Source organism: Thermobia domestica, chromosome 7 (assembly GCF_964235325.1).
Source record: "Thermobia domestica chromosome 7, izTheDome1.hap1.1, whole genome shotgun sequence".
Taxonomy (NCBI): domain Eukaryota; kingdom Metazoa; phylum Arthropoda; class Insecta; order Zygentoma; family Lepismatidae; genus Thermobia; species Thermobia domestica.
In genome coordinates, this window is record NC_137460.1 from 85,676,203 (window position 1) to 85,695,238 (window position 19,036).

At 35.3% G+C, this 19,036-nt stretch overlaps 1 protein-coding gene across 5 annotated transcripts in view; it reads left to right on the forward strand.

Annotated features, from left to right (window-relative positions):
• LOC145690259 (band 7 protein AGAP004871-like) overlaps positions 1-19,036 on the forward strand; it is a 117,256-nt gene that overhangs the window by 54,587 nt on the left and 43,633 nt on the right. For 4 of the 5 annotated variants that reach the window (XM_081764985.1, XM_081764984.1, XM_081764986.1 and 1 more), the window contains 2 exons: positions 5,255-5,355; positions 9,986-10,141. In XM_081764985.1, coding sequence (XP_081621111.1) covers positions 5,255-5,355; positions 9,986-10,141 — 257 coding nt within the window. Of the gene's footprint in view, positions 1-5,254; positions 5,356-9,985; positions 10,142-18,908; positions 19,007-19,036 lie in introns of all 5 variants that reach the window. The other variant, XM_081764983.1, reaches the window with a different exon arrangement.

Here is a 19,036-nt window from a genome sequence, read left to right on the forward strand (position 1 = left end):
TGGTTCTGCGAACTGTTCTCTTGACGGATGCAACACAATTGCACATATAAAATGTTCATGGTGCAAGGGAGTATTTTGCCTGCGTCATTCATAAAACAGAAAAACAACAGTGATCAATTTTCATCTCTAACCTATGATTATTGTGAACAATGTAATGACTAATTGTATCTAGCAAACCCGTTAGTTATTACGAAACACTTTTTATCTGTTACTTCCGATAGCTTTCAATTCGTATGTCAATATTCGTTACTAATTATGTTGTACTTAACGCGTATAAATGCGTATATCCTCATTTTCTCATATAGACTTCCAAGTTGAATATCTCGAACCGTTCTCAACCGTACAGGAATTTTATTAGCTTGTTATAATCAGCATGAATTGGGGCTTCAAATGGCATGCTTAGTTTCTCTGCAGGCGAGTGCTTTCTCCTGAACTTCCCTTGTGAGGTACAGCCAGCAGTGCTTTTTTGATGGAACTTTCAAGAGCTGCTCGAAACAATTTGCACAGGTGTACACAGTTCATGCTGACATAGGGAGTTCAAGTGAGAATACATAAAATCGTATCAATTTTGTACGCACCGTTCCCTGACAAAACTGAAAGTACACTCATGTCCAAAATTATTGTCGCATATCTATAACTGTCTTCTTGTAAGAATATAATTTGATAATTTTGCAGAGTACTTTTCATATTTATACATATTGTGTGTGTAATCAGGAAATTTATATTTGTGATAAATTTCATAGGAAAAGAATTATAAATACGAAAATCATAATGAGTAAACTAAAATGTAACTAAATGGACAAGAAAATTTTATTTTCGGTTTATTGTTCTTATTTACTGCTCTTTTCACATGAAATTTCCCACATACTTGTCTTTGTCGATTATACACATACTAACATTATAATAAATACCGGGCGAATTCGTTATCACATTATATTACTAGAACAACATATTTATAATCATGTGACAATAATTTTGGACATGAGTGTACATACAGAGACCTGTTTACCTTTGTTAGGTGTTGGTCTGAACAACACTATCCTAAGGACCATCTAGTTTCTTTCGTGCTTCTTGGCGTCCGGTAATGTTACGTCTAGCAATTTTCTCTCAGGCTCGTGGCAGTCAGCACCTTGATATTGGCAATCAGCACCAATAATTGGCTGTGGCAGTCAGCACCCCACCCATATTTTGGGTATTGATTTTTCATTTTCAACTAGTGTTTATACAAACATTTTACCAAATCATGAAAGTCTCCCATTTCGCTTAAAAAAAAAAAAAATCTAGAATAGCTTAAATCCTTCCTCATGTTTGTATTAATATTATTTTTATTGATATTGTCATTAAAGTTTTTGGTTTTAGTTTACTCGTCATCAAAAATACATAATCGCCTTGTCCATACGTTTTGATGGATGAATTGGGATATCTGCTTCTGGTATCCAGGTTCAGTCCAATAATTTCCTTCTAAAGGGTACCTCCATTATTTCTATGAATATATCAACCTTAGTAAGAATGTGCTGTAAAGAATCAATATCCTTGCTACGAATTGTGTGTTCATGCATTGTCTGAAAGAAAAGTATCACCAGTAGTTGTAAATAGAGAATTGCGTTCACATCTATATATTGACGCACAATGAGCTAAACGACTTGAAATATGAGTGTGCTCTGTTTTGCATTTGCGTAATTTTGTTACATTGTTTCTCGTCGCTTTAATGGGTATAATACTCATAAAAGTAGAAACGCTGAATGCTTAAAGTGTTTCGTCATATAATATTTCTGAAAATACCTTTTTTTTTTTTCCCTGATTCTGGTTTCCATTTGTGGGGGTAGACGTGGGCGTCGGCAAGCAAGAGAAGGGGAGCTTTAGTTTCCTTTTGGACATTCAATTACTGTTGTGGAAATAAATTGAAGAAACGAGTATTCTGATTAAAATACGGTGACCAGATTCTGACAAGCGAAAAGTAGGACATAAAGTCTAAGTATAATAGTATGTGATAGTTTACTGCGTCGGTAAAACTCATATTCTTATTTCATTTAACGTTAACTTTAAGTTTAATCATTCATTTTTGTTAAAAAGTACTGAACAAAAGTATTCCAGGAATTCAACACAACTCCAAATGCTTTGACGAATAACAAAGTATTTTTTTTATGAAAGTACAGTGAAACTTCGTGTTGAGCTAAAGATATATATATATAATTTAAGGAATGAAATAAAATTTAGACCAGCACGAGGAAACTTCTACTTAACTTGGTTAGCATCACTGTCATCAGTTGAAAAGAAACTTTTCCTACCTTACCGATACCTCAACAAACTGTTCTCAATAAAAATAATGTAAAACAAAAATTGCTTAAATCATGTGTCAACAGAGGAAGATATTGTCATGATTTGACGTCACAACATGTTAATTACTCCCGAATGTAAGTATCCGCAACTACTGATCTTTTGTCACAATATAGATAGGCCCAGATAAAACAACGACTATTTGGACAGCGGTGTGAATCGTCATCATAAGTATTCTAACATTACTCGAAGGCCACTTGCACTTCATGTCACTGTGGTCCTCAGCTAACCTCGTCTTGACGGCCTATATCACAGTTATTCGTCTTTGTTTGCAGTTTGTAATAATCTTTAGCTAACCATGTTGGCAACCGATGACATCAAAATCAGGGTGTCTATCGGTCACGAAAGTCACGAATGTCACGAAATCAAAAAATGGTTATAAAAGTCACGAAATTTAACTTTTGGGTCACGATTTTTTTTAACTGTTCAAATGTAAGTACAGATTGGAAAATTTTGTTCTATAAAACGTCAAATTTTACCACCAAAAATGTCTATGATCAGCTTTAGACGCTACCAAATCGCAAACAAAGTACGTTTCTATCGCATGGATGAAAATTCGGCCTAATTCGCAACCAAATTCGCTCTTGAAAATTTTAAGAAATTTTATGATTTGGTAAAGAAACGGTCACGAAATTTCACTTTGGGATTTTAGTAGACACCCTGAAAATGCATTTTGGTTCTCTTCTGAAAACACACCGAATTATATTCTTTGGTTTTGTGAACAGAGTTGGCATGTCAAAAGCAGTAGTATATTGCTGATATTTTTGATAGGTATATGATGGGCATTTTTCTAAAATATAACGTATACCACCACCCTTATACTGCCCATTACATCCCTGGCCGAAATGTATTTTGGTTCCGTGAATAGAACCGATATGTTGAAATGTATTTCGATTCACTTCCCCGGAACCCAAAACGTTTTCGGTTCCGTTATCCCTAATAACCCTGACGTCACAGCGCGATAATTACTACTTTCCCGGGTGTAAGTATCCGCAACTTGCGATCGTTCTGTTTCACAATATAAATGAAATGAAATGTCCCAGTTTGACGTCCACGATTATGCTCTTTAGGGTAAGAGTGAGGATGATTAAGGCAAGTGAGTGATGATGGAATGGTAATGTGAGAGGAAACGGAAGTACCCAAAGGAAACCTACGGGCATGATGTTTTCAACCAGAATTACTTGGCCGGGGATGGAACCAGGTACCTTACGCACAGATTTTGGGAGGATACGCGGTGATTTTTTCTCTTTCCTAAGGGGGAGGGGTACGGTGGCTCACTGGTAGATCGTTTATCTTTGGTACATGGGGTTCTGTGTCAGCGTTTTCTAGGGTACTCTCGTTCCCTCCCACATTCCCTTTCCACTGGTGCTTCCCTCATCATTCACTTGCCTTAATCATCCGTCTCCCTTAACCAAGAGGCATAGTGGCGGAACATTAAACTGAAAGATTTCATTTCGTTTTTCTTTCGTAAGTGTTGAAAATGCTGATATTGTCTTCGAAAACTTGATGTATTTTCTGCAAGAAGTTGGAGGAGCAAAAGTGAGTTCTCAGTTTTACTTATTTACATATTTATTTACATTTGAAAATACACTCTGAATCAAAAGTTATACAAGTGCATGCTAAATATGAAGATTTGCAGCACGTGACACAGTACGAGTGTATTTAGTGGATTAAGCGTGTGGTATATTCACTGAAATGTTAAGTTTCTAATTTACTAGCCTTTGGCTACTTCGCCCACGGACCCTCGAATTTGCTCGGCTTACGGCCTTGCATCTTATATTTTAGCCTTTATGCTTCTGTTTTGTGCACGTCAAGAATACGTTTATGCATTATTCTTTAGGCTAATGCATAAATTTAAATCTCGTTCTCCTTAGAATCCGCATCTCAATCAAAGTAAACTGATAAAAACCCATGTCGGCCCAAGTGCTAAATGAGTTCAAAAATTCATTTCAAATGGTTCACTTTCCTTTTCCCATGATGATGAGACTGACAATCTCGGAGTCATTTTTGTATATGTAGACATTCTCTCTAATTTCTCACTAAAAGCGGAATTTCGGGAAACACTGTGGGATATGCCCACTTGTTTTGAATAAGCAGTTTATATACCAAGTTTTATATCTCTATCATGTCTCTAATCTTAAGAAATTTCAAGATATGGCCATCTGATTATAACAGTTGGAACCCTCACCCTTTTCTTCCCTTCTAAGGCAAAAAAAAAAAAAAATGAAAACGCTAAAAAAACATATCTTTTTTTTAATGAAAAGTTTAAATACCAAAATTCATGTCTTTAGCCTTAAGGTATTTCGAGATATGGTCATCCTGTAATAACGCTTGTACCGTAACTCACCTTTTTTCTTCCCTTCTAAGGAAAATATAAAAAAAATGATGAAACATATATCTAATTGTTTTAAATGGGAAGTCTAGATACCAAATTTCATGCCTCTACCCTCCAGAAATTTGGAGATGGACATTGCACTATAATAATTGCCATTCCTATTCATTCCCACTTCTCCGATGAATTTCGAAAAATCCTTGCTTAATGGTACCTTATGTTACAAATCCTATGCACCGTCAAAATTTCAAGTTCCTAGCGTGGGCTTGATCAGTCAGCCCCACACTCTCTCAGGACTTATTTTACATATGGAGATTGATATTTCGAAATTGTTTTACTTATCATACCGATACTACATAGATTTATTTATAGAAAATACACTGAAACCAGCTCAGAAGGATTATTGGAATTTTGTAATATTACATTTAACAGAACTATATGCTTGACGTAAATTGTGTACGTGTATAAGCCATGCTTTTCATTCATTATGTCTTATCTATGATGGCGCGATAAGGTGCTTGGAGACTTTTGATATAAGTAGGTGTAACCAGTACCTTGTCTCATATACGTTCTTTTTATTTACAGGAGAGCCAGAATCGATGGGTTGCGTGGAAATTTTAGCAACGTTAGGATCCGTTCTCCTTCTGTTGGTGACCTTCCCATTCTCGTTATGTGTCTGCTTCAAAGTAAGTTTATGTACTCTTTTAATTTCGCCTTCTATGTTTCATTTATTTTTAACTTATTAAATTACGTTGTATATTGACGTTTCCTAACCAGTGAGAGGCTGAGAATTTATTTATTTGTATTATTCTATTCCACCCATGTTTAACAGTACTTTGTTGGTTAGTTTTACTTCTTTGCATATATATATATATATACTGCAAAACAGATGACACTACTTTCGTCAAGAGTCGAGCCAAAGATGAGCCTGTTAATAGCCATTCTGCTATTCGAGAACCCAGTTTTGCCAGTTTCTTACTCATGATCTGTTTGATAAAGTAAAGCGTAAGGGTGGCGTTTTTTATTTATTTATTTTTAGCTGCCTGCATTGGCATTGAGTCTTCTATGTGATATTAATTTTTTTGTGGTTATGTACCAGAGGAACGTAGGTAAATAAATTCTTGCTTTGTAATCAGGATGTCCTGAGTTTGAATCACTCAGGTATCTTGACATATTTTTCATGACTTTCCTTTTGTCAAGCAAATGCTGATATTATAGTTTTACATATAAACTCCTTACTACTGTATATTCTTCCCTTTTTCATTGTTTATGATAACAGTGTTAAAAAAAAAACTTACGGATGTATGGTGCTTTCTCAAACAAAATACGTAGGTTTGGGTTTGTTTAAAGTTCCGGCATGACATTGAGTAAGGTTTGTACAGACCCAGCAAAGTCAGTTAAATGTAGATACCTCGGTATGATAAGTTCAGTTAACTAATTGCAAACAATTGTGTATGTATGGGAGTTGCGTTATCTTGCTATAGCAGGGCCAACAAGAGATGGTCTGTAACGTTTCTTATCACATGCGGAAGAACAATGCAACCCCTACTTTGGTACCAGTGTTACCAACCACGTTCACTCTTGTCTTACACCATTAATTAAATTGCCATTATAGATCCACCGAAAAAAAACCCTGACACGTGAGTAGTGGCAACGTCACTGCGAGCTGTGAAAGACCTTTTCTTGTTGGCTCCCCTATAGCAAGCCTTCTTTATTGAGGAACATGCAATAGTGTCATTCAGGCTGTTCACCCGAACTGGTTATTAAAATTTCTTAAGATTCCTGGAACAAGTGAAGCAAGTGAAGAACAAATACTAGCGGAAATACTTAATGCTTAATCTGTCCGTTGCATCCCAAAACTCTGATATTTCTACAAAACTTAAATCCACAAAACCATCCTGTCTTCAGTTTTATGTTTGCAAAGACTCGATCGGTCAAAACTGTAACAGCTTTCAGGTCATAAAGCTAGTGCCTTCCCTTTCGTACAACATTTTGTGTTGAACGTGTTTGTCGTTTTCTTTTAATACGTACGTACTAAACAGTAGTAAATTTATTTTTATGTTTTAAATATATATGTACTGAAGCACTGCAGAATTAACCTTCTGCATTCAGTTTAACGCAGTACCGAATTGTTTGTAATTTGAGAATTACTAATTTTAGAATAATAATAAATCTCATGCTTGGCCCTCTGCGTATTTTTAAATTCATTTATATATAACTATACTTTGATTACAGTATGACATGTAAGACCAGCAAAGAAATATCAGTCGTTTCCTTGTAAACTTGTGAGTGACAGAACGAGCGTATTCTCTTTTTTTTTCTTTTTTCTGTTACGAGAAGTCAAAATCAATGAGTATTGTATATGTGTGTGTGTATGTGTAAATACAAGCAAGAACGTACCGTTAGTATTCAATAGTGGGCATATTATTATTGGATGATTGATTGACATATTATTAAAAGAAGTATATCTATTAGATGACAACCGTAAGACAACCCTTTTATTATGTCTTTGTCGGAAAGTGTACTGCGATCTGTTGTGTTTGATTGCCAGTCCTACGTACACCTGACCATATTTACTTGATAAAAGGAAATCTTGCTTTATGTATGCATATGAAATCTAGTTTCAAGTTTTGTATTAAAGTAGTAATGATAGTAATAATATTTTATTGTGTGAATATGTGTGACCTGAACTTGCATTCAAGTCTTGCTAGTTATTTACCAAAGGAATGCTTCATTCTCGTTCTAAATTCTCGTGATGTCTCTTCTAGAAGCAAATACCTACTTTTAAACTTAATGCTTCAAACCTACACCGCTTCATTCTCCATGGACTCGGTCTTAATATGTGTGTCTCTTGTATACCTTCACGATGGACGGTCTTGGGGGGTTGCGGTGGCTCAGTGGTAGAGCCCTTGCATCTGATACGTGAGATTCCTGGTTCGATCCCCGGCCAAGTAAGTTTGTGGTGGACAACCTCGTGCTCGTGGGTTTTCTCGGGGTACTCCCGTTTCTTCCCACTTTATCATTCCACCAGTTCTTTCATCATCTTCACTTGTTTTAATCATCGTGTTCCTTAGTCTGAAGGGTGTAATCGTGAGACTTTTAAACTCAAATGTTTATATTTTACGATCCATGGTTTATGCAAATATTTATGGGGGACGGTGGCTCAGTGATTGAGCGCTCAACTCTAATGCGAAAAGTCCCCCATTCGTTCCCAAGCTATGGGAGCTTGTGGTGTATAGCATTGTGTTCGCAGGTTCTCCCTTTTCCTGTCACGTTCTGTTCATCAATTTCTTTCCTAGATCCTAATCATTCACTTTCATTAATCATCCGTCTGTAGTCAAAAGGGCATAAATCGTGGGATGCATAACTAGAATCCTAATTTCTTACAAACTTTTAATACTTGTTCTACCATAACTTGTCTCGATTACGTTATATACACAAAGTTCTAGAGATGCTATGAAAAGAAAAACTGAATCGCAAAATGCGATTCACCTGTGATCATCTATTAAGAGAGGTAAGCTAATTTGCGACTAATAAAAATCGTGTTTCCTTCATGACGATACTGTTCCCTTTAAATATAATATAGAAATAAAATTCATTGATATGTGTCTCCTTTGAAACCCGGCGTTTTCCCTTAATTTGCATTTTAGTTTCTTAGTAATACATACTAATCCTATATGAACCACATGCCCTATTGCTGGAGAGTGACCGTAGAAATGACGGGAAAAGAGACTATGTGAACTTCGACATTCCACTTCATTTTCATATAAAGTGCCTCAGAGAGTTTTGGGCATGCAAACCACCCCTCCCCCCCCCCCCCAGCTTAGTTTCCAGAAATAAATTTATCACTATCAAGAAACGAGAGTTCACTAGTATCTCGTTTCTGTTCTATCATTTCATAGTTGTTTCAAGCTCTAATTTTTCTGTATTATTTAGTTTGTATATATATGTGTATTTCGGTTTTAAACTTACGATCCTAAACTGTGATGAACATATTCAATCTGAATTCATTGTAAAGAGTCCTCAAACAGCACGATTTTGCATAACAGGGATCTCCCTAGGAGCAAGTTAACCACGTTATGGAAGGTATTCTTATATTAAATAACACGCCTAAGTTTTGTTTGAAGTAGTTGAAATAGCATCAGTAATGAAATATACAAAACTCAAAATGACAACTCCGTCTTCCTAACAAGCCTAGAACTGGCTTTAATGGAAACCCCAAAAGTTGAATACGTAACGATATCTCTGAGGACTTGGAAACCTTTAGGAAGGTTACTTCATGAAATGATAAAATGCATATCAAATAATAATAATAATAAAACTTCAATACTTACCACCAAAAGCATCCAAATAGAAATCTTGTTTTCCTCAGTGCACATCCACAATCGTCATTTCTACATTGAATTAGATTTATCAATAATGTAAATTTTGCAAGTAACGTACGTGCAGGGGCGTAAATAAGGGCCCGCAGACCCTTGCATTGCGGGAGGGGGCTCAAGCCATAAAGGAGCTCCAAATCGTGAAGTGGGACTTAAAGAATGTGTCTGCAGGGAGGCCCCCAAGTCTTTAGTTACGCCACTGCATACTTGCTTTCTTTTTTCTTCTTCTTTCTTTCTTTTTAAGGCTTTGAAAAAGCGAAAACCGTCGCTGAAGCGTCTGTGGTAGAATGTTTCGATGAATACTGAACTTTCATTATTATCGTTAAGGAGATGTGATGTTCTTATGGTGAATTTAAAAAGGAACGCTGATAAGCAATAGATGGCAACATGTGCGTCCTGTCTTTTCAGTGTGTTTTGTAAATAGCTACAATATTCACAGTAATTCAATCAAGTTCAAGATATAAATATTCAATCTTTGTTCGAAGGCAAGTTGAATAGATAATCAGAAGATAATCAATTAAATATTTTGATATTTGTTTCTGTCATTGTTCAGAGAATTTTATTATTGCGATATTTCTGAAGAGTAGAGTTAAATGCTCTCGACAATGAAAGAAACTCAAAACACCAAAAACTACAAATTGTCCCCTGATTATTCAACTTATCTTTGGAGAATGCTTGAGAATTTTTGCTACCTACAAAATAAACTGAATAAGTAGGAAGCATGTGCTGCCATCTAATGTGATATTTGAGCGTTTACACTTACCTTAATAATGTAGAAAAACTCTTGTCAAAGGTTTTACTCACTTCAAGTATAGGAACAAAGAAGTTTGTTCTAAGAACTTTAACTTTCCGTAAAAAAAGAAAATAGTTTTTTCTAGTTGACATGTTGTGTTTCTGTGTTTCACTTTAATTTCATTAATTGTATGTTCTTTTGTAGGTTGTGCAAGAGTATGAAAGAGCCGTTATATTTCGATTAGGTCGCTTGCGGTCGGGAGGTGCTCGAGGACCTGGAATATTCTTCATTTTGCCTTGTATTGATACCTACTGCAAAGTTGACCTTCGAACCGTCTCCTTTGATGTTCCGCCGCAAGAAGTGAGTGCTTTACACTATCATTTGAAATCTGCACTAATCCGTAGAAAATCTAAAGATAATAAATTCTACAGCAAATGTGTTCATTTTGTGGTAAAAGTATACTGTACTTTGGCACGTATAGATGATAGTAACATGAGATTGTATAACATGAAAAATCGTCGAGTTTAAGTCTAACCTGATTAAAGCAACTGTTCTATTCTGGTAGGTTTTGTGTAGTCTGTAATAAGAGGGAGGGATGCTTTGCTACCAACAATCCAAATCTGCTGATTAAACATAGTACATAGCTACGTTGACAATTAAATTTCTTCATAAATCCGATCAGCACAAATGTGTAAAGAAACTTGCGATCCAGTAAGCGACGCAGATACGCTAGTTGTCGCCTGGGGCAAGAACTCGCCTTAGCGCCCACCTAACCAACCAAACCAAAACGCTTCCCCAAATATTTGCCCAATTTTGCGCCCTTCCAATCCGGCGCACAAGCCCCGCTTGCCCCCGTCTCCTCCGGTTACGTCCCTGCATCTAGTGAGCATAAAACAAAATATTGGCACAGATAAAAGATGTACAGTTCGAAGCATAAATCACTCATCAATTGTGATTTTGATGTATAAAATGTTCAGTAATGATAAATATTAGAACATATCCGACAGAAAGTGGATATTATCGTGCACTTACGCATGTTTAACATTTCAGTAAAACTTGCAGCCTGAAGGACTATTTTTGTGAAAGACCTCACATTTCCGGCTTCATTATTGGTGGAAAATTACGCTGAGGGATGTATAAAATAAGGATATTTCAAACATCCTGGACAGGTTAAGGTCTGATGAGCAAGCTTTCTATTAAATACGGTGATATTTTGCGTCTCTAAAGGGATTCATCAAGTTCTCGTACAGTACGGTCGAATATTGTCACGTTACTAGTGTATATTGTTAATGTATGTCCGTGAACAACGGACACAACAAAACGCTAACCCAGACCGCAATTTGACATTTTCAGAGACAGTTCTTTTAAACTATGAAGCTTGAGAAATAACCGCAACCTTTGCTCTTACAAGATGAAGTATAGTAAGAAACTCAAGCTAGATTCATCGAAGAACATAATCCACATCTACTGGTTCCAGTTACACGTACATTTCACGTGTTCCTAAAAACATCTGTAATCCTCACATTTGTTTTCAGCTGAATGTATCAACTACACTCGTGTTGGTCCTACTTTTGAAATGATGATATGTGTAAAATGCGTTTTTGTAGTAGCTGGGAAAATACTTTGGCTAGCTGTGGGCATAACTGCGGATGATTCCTTCGTTTCCCAATGGAATATGACTTTTCTTTGTTGTTTCTTTTTGGGAGAACCGTCCATGACGCCAGCTGACAGTATAACAATGGTCGAAACGATACTAACTTGCTGCACTTGGAAAGCGTGTTATTTCATTCTACTAGTCGAAAGTCCAAGTAAGAATTAAAATACATGGGAAATATGACAACTTCATAATGTCTTGATGTGACCACGCTTTCTTTTCTTTTCTTTCTTATAGTAAGGATGTACGGTTATCACACTAACCTCTAGGTTTTCTTTCCTATTGATAACTTCCATAATCATAGTCGGGGTATTGTTTGTTTTGTATTCGAAAATATATATAGAGCACATAAGTACATTTATATATATATATATATATATCTGTCAATGTGTGCTGTTTCTTGAATTAGTACAGCTGATACCTTATTAGACATGTTTTTTGTAGATCGCCAATTTTGTATGCTACTTGCTGCTGTCTGTAAAAGTTGATACCTTGGTTACTGATTTCTGCTCATGAGTTCTTCTAGTGTACACATCAGGGTTGGCAAAAACCATGGTTTTTATTAAAAAAACCAAATAAACCGGTTCTTTGGTTTAAACCAGGTTTTTTTGGTTTAAACCAGGTTTATTTGGTTTCAATAATTTGCTCTATATATTCATATCATATATGGACAGAAATAAGTTTGTTTCGCCTTGATGTTATTATGCAACAGCCGGGTTATGCTGGAAGGGGTCACATAAGCTTAAAGCGGAATAAAAACTGCTTCTCGAGTTACATCCGAGAGAAGTTGTCCTCCATTAGAACTCGGAACCAGAACTAATTGGCCACAAATGCGATACGTCTGCCGACTCACTCACGAAGGAATCCTGATAAAAATATGTTGTACTGATCTTTACATGTTTCTTAATGTAACTGTCAAGAGTCATTTCACAAGGACAATAAGATAAACAGTTGCACAAGTGAAACCATTATACAGAATTACATATGGACAATTTCAAAGTACTACGGAGTACAGAAGAACTAATTTAGTTCAAGTTAGTTAACAACGACTTTTATCGGTCCAAATTAAAGAAATACAAGGACTTAATTTGCATATCAGTAAGAAAAGTGTATAAATATACGAATTATTTGAGTCCACTTTGGCTCAGACTCATTTATACATAAATATATACCAAAGATACTTCTCATTTCACTAAATGTCTCTCGTGGGGTCTGTATGAGTCCCCCCCCCACACACACAAGTACGGCATTTCGATGTATTTTATCAATAGTAAACATTGAAACGAAACAATTTTTAGAATTTTTCTTTGATTGCAATTATACAACAATAATAACTACAAAAAAAAAAACAAACATTTATAAACTTATATATTAAAAAAAGTTGCTTTCGTAGTATAATCTTTTTGAGTAATGAATGAAGAACTAAGGTCTGAATATAATACGAATAATATACGGGAGTGAAACGTGATAACCCACAAATGTGTGTTCATCAAGATTTTACAAACACTTACACTTTTACGAACATTTTTCGTTTTTTGGTTTAAACCAGTTGGTTTTTTTGAAAAAACCAGCTGGTTTAAACCTTGGTTTAAACCATGGTTTAAACCACCTTGGTTTAAACCAGCCAACCCTGGTACACATTTTATCGTCTCAATTCTCTTAATTAGGTAAAATTTTAGCAAAACTTAATTCTTCTGGTTATGTTAACTTCTATCAGTATACAGTTGCGTTCGAAAGAGTAGTTAGGGTGTTGTTTGGGAAATAATTATTTTGCCATTTAAAAAGTACAGTTTTGTACTGGATGAGGTATAAAACTTAAATGGTAGAAAGTACAGAATTCTTTCATTGATCGTGACTATACCATTGACTACACAAGTATTGAAAGACGCTGTTTGCAGTGTGAAATTTCACATAGTTTATGAACTAATGCACCTATTTGTTTTTTTTTCAGTTTAGCATAATAAATTTACCTGTCATTAGCTAAGTACGAAAGCATAATCACAAGTAAATACTTTCTTCGTCTGCGCTCTGAGAACAAAATGGTGGATGTTTAATCATTTTAGGAAATTTTATTATATAAACATTTAATGTAATTGTGAAATATCTGTATTAACAGAAGAGAATGGTCATAATCATGTGAAGCAATTGCGTTTCAAGATGAATTTAATTACACATTTGTTTTCACGTGGTGACCCGAAATTTGGAAACTGATAATAGTTATCTACAAAATCGCTCTCTTCATAATTTAGCTTAACATTTTGGGGCGTTTTTAAAGTTAAATTATCTTAGCCTATCTTTTTTCCAGTAAGATCTTTCGTGGTTAAGCGGTGGGACGTGGGAGACATGAGTTCGATTCCCGGCGGGAGCTCATGTAGTTCGGATTCCACGTTAAGCTGTAGATCCACGTCTCATATAGTCCCACTGCTGGAAGAGACGCTAAAATGAAAATCAAATCAAATCTTTTTCTAGTGAAATTAATCGTAGTTACGGAAATTGTATTGTAGCGGATCCTTGTTATGTAGCTTCGTTCTGTTGAACTTTTTTTTTTTTAATTAGTTAAAATAAAAGCCGCAGTAGTTAATAGAGAACAAGAGTGGATACAACTGGCATAGATTAAGAACTTCGATTTTACATGAACCATAACCACTTTTCATTATACATCTTGGGTTTGTGAAAAATTAAAAAAAAAGAAAGAAAAAAGGAACAGTAGTTTAATATAAACGGCAGATAAACAAAATCTTACCTTGCCTCACAAACATTGTTCCTATTTGGGATTTCATACTCACAATATTTTGGTCATCTCTGTGACCACATTTCCGTGCCTATGCGATGTAAGCAGGAACTATAACTTTAATTCCTTTTCCTTTAATGTGTTCCTATAAAAGAAAATAACAGCCGACAGTTTGAAATTTTTAGATTGAGAATATGTTCTGAAATGAAAATCGATTATTGTTAATACCCTTTTCGGATTTCTACTTTTCGAGGTAAATTTTAGACTTTCAGTCAAACAGCTACTACTTCCTTATTATTTATCGTAGGATCATGGTTCATACCTCGCTTTTTTCTTTTTTTCAGAATAGAGCATCCTTTCCAACGGTACCAGTCGCTTGTCCGTATTATAGATCAGAAACGGGAAAATCGGGAAAAACTGGGAGTTTTTCGAAAAAAAATCAAAAGTTTTACCCCCTGTGGCCTGGACCTGGGTTCACGTAGGGATCTGAAAATCTCTTGAAAAATACGTAGTTAGGTACACAATAAGTGTGCAAAATTTCAATCTTGTGTCTTGAAAACAAAGGTCGGAAAAAGCTTTTAAAAATCTTAAGGTAATCCATATTTATATATATATATATAGATAGATAGATAGATAGATATACTAAAAATTACTATTTGGCCTAGGATCGTGGTTCAAACGTCATTCTTTTCAGTATAACACGCCCCTTGTAACGGTATCACTCACATGTCTATATCGTACACTTGAACCGGGAAATTCGGGAAAAACCGGATTTTTTTCTGAAAAAATTACTCCTTCGGAATATTTGCTCCCCTCGGGCCCGGGCCCGCGTTCACGTAGGGATCTCAAAAAAATGAGAAATAGTCAAAGGTGCACACAATTCGTATGCAAAATTTCAATCTGGTATCTTGAAAACTGAGAACGTGATTTAAAAAAAAAATACCTGAAGGAAAAGAAAAACAATGTCACGCCCCTCCGCCCCCACTTGGCGCCGCCAAGTTGGCTATCCGGTTCCAAAATGCATCTAGAGTGTTCTTTGGTCCATGCTTGACTTGTTAAAAAAAATTGGCTTAAATGCCTGTTACAGGACCTAAATAAACGGTTAAAGACAACAATACGCTATGTTAATTTTTGTTACCACAAATCCTAAAAGAGATAGCAGCACTTAATTTAAGTAGAATACAAAAAATAGCAGCGAGTAATGTTAAAAATGTTAAAACTTTTCTAACAGTGGAATGTGGATACGTTTGAAAAAAAGTTATTATACACAAGAAAATAACTGCCACGAGCACTACTGAATTTATCAGAGTGGAATTTTAGAGTAATATTGAACCCCATAGTACAGCTTCTCCTGGAAAGGAGTTTTAAGCTCAAGGAAGTGATTTGACTTAATATCTATGTATGTTGAATATAATTGACAAAGAGTGTGTTTTCTGGAATGCTTGAGGATGTTATTTTCTTTCACAAGAAAAGGAATAGATTATATCAATGGAATTGAAGTGATAGTTTCTGCCTACATCTCTTATGCACGGGATGGAGGAAACAGAGATGACCAAAATATCAGCCTACATCTCTTATGCACGGGATGGAAGAAACAAAGATGACCAAAATATCATGAAAATGAAATCCTAAATAGGAACAATATTTGTGGTACAAGAGACGATTTTATTTTTCGAAAAATGAACCCCAGAGCATGTTAGTAATTATAAACGACAGATGTAGCTGTACCAACGGTAGCATCATGAGGCATTTGAAAGTTGTAATTTATTAAAGAGTTTGGCTTACCAACCGAAACTGCTTTATATTTTTACCCTGTATATCCATGTGCCGGGAAACAAAAATCTCAAGAAGTGCTTGATGGATCAACAGAAAGGGTAAGATAGTGAAATTGGCCCTTGATCCAAATTGGGTCGCTATTGGTCAAAAAGGTTACCCTTGACCTAAAACTACCTCAAAAATTTTTTGACCCCCTCCCCTTACCGAATTATCGTATCATACATGCTCAAAATTGAATATTTTTTAATTTTGGTTGGGGTCGTCCAAAAATTTTGAAAGTTTCACAGACTGTAGATACTATCTAGATGCAAATGTGCATTTTTTTCAAAACTATCGATACGTATTTTCTTTACTTTTTTGCGTGTTGAAAACTTCAAAAACTTGTAGATTTTTTTTTTTTTGGGGGGGGGCACGTTCCTGATTTTCTAGTTAAAAAAATTGTTATACCCTTAGGTACAACATATATTTTTTGGGGGCCTGAAAGTGATGGCAACATTGTTAAAAATAAATAAAACTGAAAACAAACGTGTTTTTTCGCACAATTTTCCCACCATTTTAGGACACTCAAGGTGAGGGCCCCCTTCAAGCAATCCTTTGCCAAAGTTCATAATTTTCCTTTCTCTTGCGTCCCTTCCGCTTGTGTCGTTTTTCGGCAGCTTCGATTGTGTCCATTTCGAAACAGAAACACCTACAACGAAGTTACACACAGCTCGCGGTAGAGAGCGCCACTGTGTGCGGCCACTGAAGCAAGCACTGATAGATACGAGGAACCGACGTGAGGTGTGTGTTTGCAAGAGTCAGTTGAAGTTGAAGCACTGTAACGGAGATATATTTGGTGTTTCTAATCCAAAGAACGACAGAAGCAGAAGGGACGCAAGAGAAAGGAAAATTGTGAACTTTGGCAAAGAATTGTTTGAAGAGGCCCTCACCTTCAGGGCCCTAAAATAGTGGAAAAAACTATGCGAAAAACACGCATGTTTTCAGTTTTATTTCTTTTTGGCAATGTTGCCATCACTTTCAGTTCCTGAAAACATTATATGTTATACCTAAGGGTATAACAAATTTTTTAACCAAAAAGTCAGGAACGTGTCCCCCCTAAAAAAAAAAATCTACATTTTTTTGAAATTTTCAACACGCAAAAAAAAAAAAATAATAAAGAAAATACGCATCGATAGTTTTGGAAAAAAAATGCACATTTGAATCTAGATCAGCTTTTCCCAACCGGTGTGCCGCGAATGGGCCACTGGTGTGCCGCGAGGAAATTGAAACAAAATTATTAGACTAATTCTATTACAATCAAATTGCAAGGTATTGAGTTTCACATTATATTTATGAGGAAAAATGTATATCTGTGTTTCACATTACTATGAACCTCTACTATGAATCTACAATTTTAAGTTTCATACTCTGTTAATATTCTGTACATTTTTATTGTTGCAGATTATTTCGTAACTTGAAATTTTAAAATATCATTCAATCCTTTCGACAAAATAAACATGGATTCAAATGACCTACATTTGTGTTTTAAAAGTACAAGAGATTTGTTACTTTGTTCTTTAATGATCTTCCTTCTTAATGAAAGTTTGGATACAGTTTTCGAAAAAGAAAGCGTATTTTTAAATTAGAATGAAAAATAAGCATAATGATTTACCACGGAGGAAAACAAGTGATCCAGCTTTCTTCTCTGTGAAAAGGATATCAGTAATCACAGAAAAAATTACCACGGTATTTTATATTTACAAATAATAATAATAATAATAATAATAATAATAATAATAATAATAATGTGTGTGTGCCGCGAGAATTCAAGTTACACCTGTAGTGTGCCGCAAGTTGAAAAAGTTGGGAAACGCTGATCTAGATAGTATCTACAATGTGAAACTTTCAAAATTTTTGGACCACCCCCACCAAATTAAAAAGAATATTCAATTTTGAGCATGTATGATACGATAATTCGGTAAGGGGAGGGGTCAAAATTTTTTTTGAGGTAGTTTAAGGTCAGGGGTAACCTTTTGGTTCAATAGCAACGCAATTTGGATCAAGGGCCGATTTCACTATCTTACTAGGGAAGACCCTTTGGTCAAAATTTAGGAATCAAATTCGTTGTTGAACGTAATATTCAAACCGGAAATTTTAGAAAGCAACCATTTCCAGTTTTAACGTTGAGCAATATAGAGCAAAACCGGTAATAGATAGCGTGAAACTATTCTATGCAATCAAGTAAGCGTCCCAAGAATATATTCCATCTCCTCTGTGATTTCTATAGTAAAACCGGAAGTGGCAGAAATTACTACCACGTCTGGTTTCAATATTAAAAAATTAAACCGGAACTCCTTCATGTAGTGTACGTGTGACACTGTTGTTTGTTATTATTTATTTCGAGTCTATGAAGATTTTTCAGAAAAGACACAGTACAGTTGAATGTGAATGACAGCTGTACGTTAATGCAGCTGTATCGATGGAAACTTCAGGGCCATATTCAAGTTACAATTGATTAATAATCGATTTCCTTATAAAGTTTTTGTTTATTAATTCAATAAATTAAAGGTTTAATATGCCTATGAAGCTTCCACCAATACAGCCGCATTAAGGTATCTTCCTTTACGTTGAACACTTGAAATACATGATTAGAAATGTTTATGGCCCATGTTAAATCGAAGTGCCTGATCTATACTAACTGTGTCGATTCTTCTCCCTTTTAGTAGTCTCGCTTCTTTTGATGATGATTTTTGTATTGAAATTAATAGTATATATGTGTGTATCTGAAAACCCTTACTTCACTTATTGATTTAACTATTTACTTGAAGCAGAAAGAATCAAAATTTCATTGTTAGTTCCCCCTCAAGAATATGCAAGTATCTTCCAAGCTGATTCTAACGTAATTTGGTGTTAAACATAATAAAAAAAAGAGCTTCATTTATATCCTTGAAAACTGATTTTTAATTAACAAATCGATTAATTTACAGGTTTTATCAAGGGACTCTGTAACTGTCAGTGTTGATGCTGTTGTATATTATCGTGTGAACAATCCAATTATGGCTACCAACAATGTGGAAGATTACAGGTAGATTTGTGCAAAGATTTCAGTTATAAC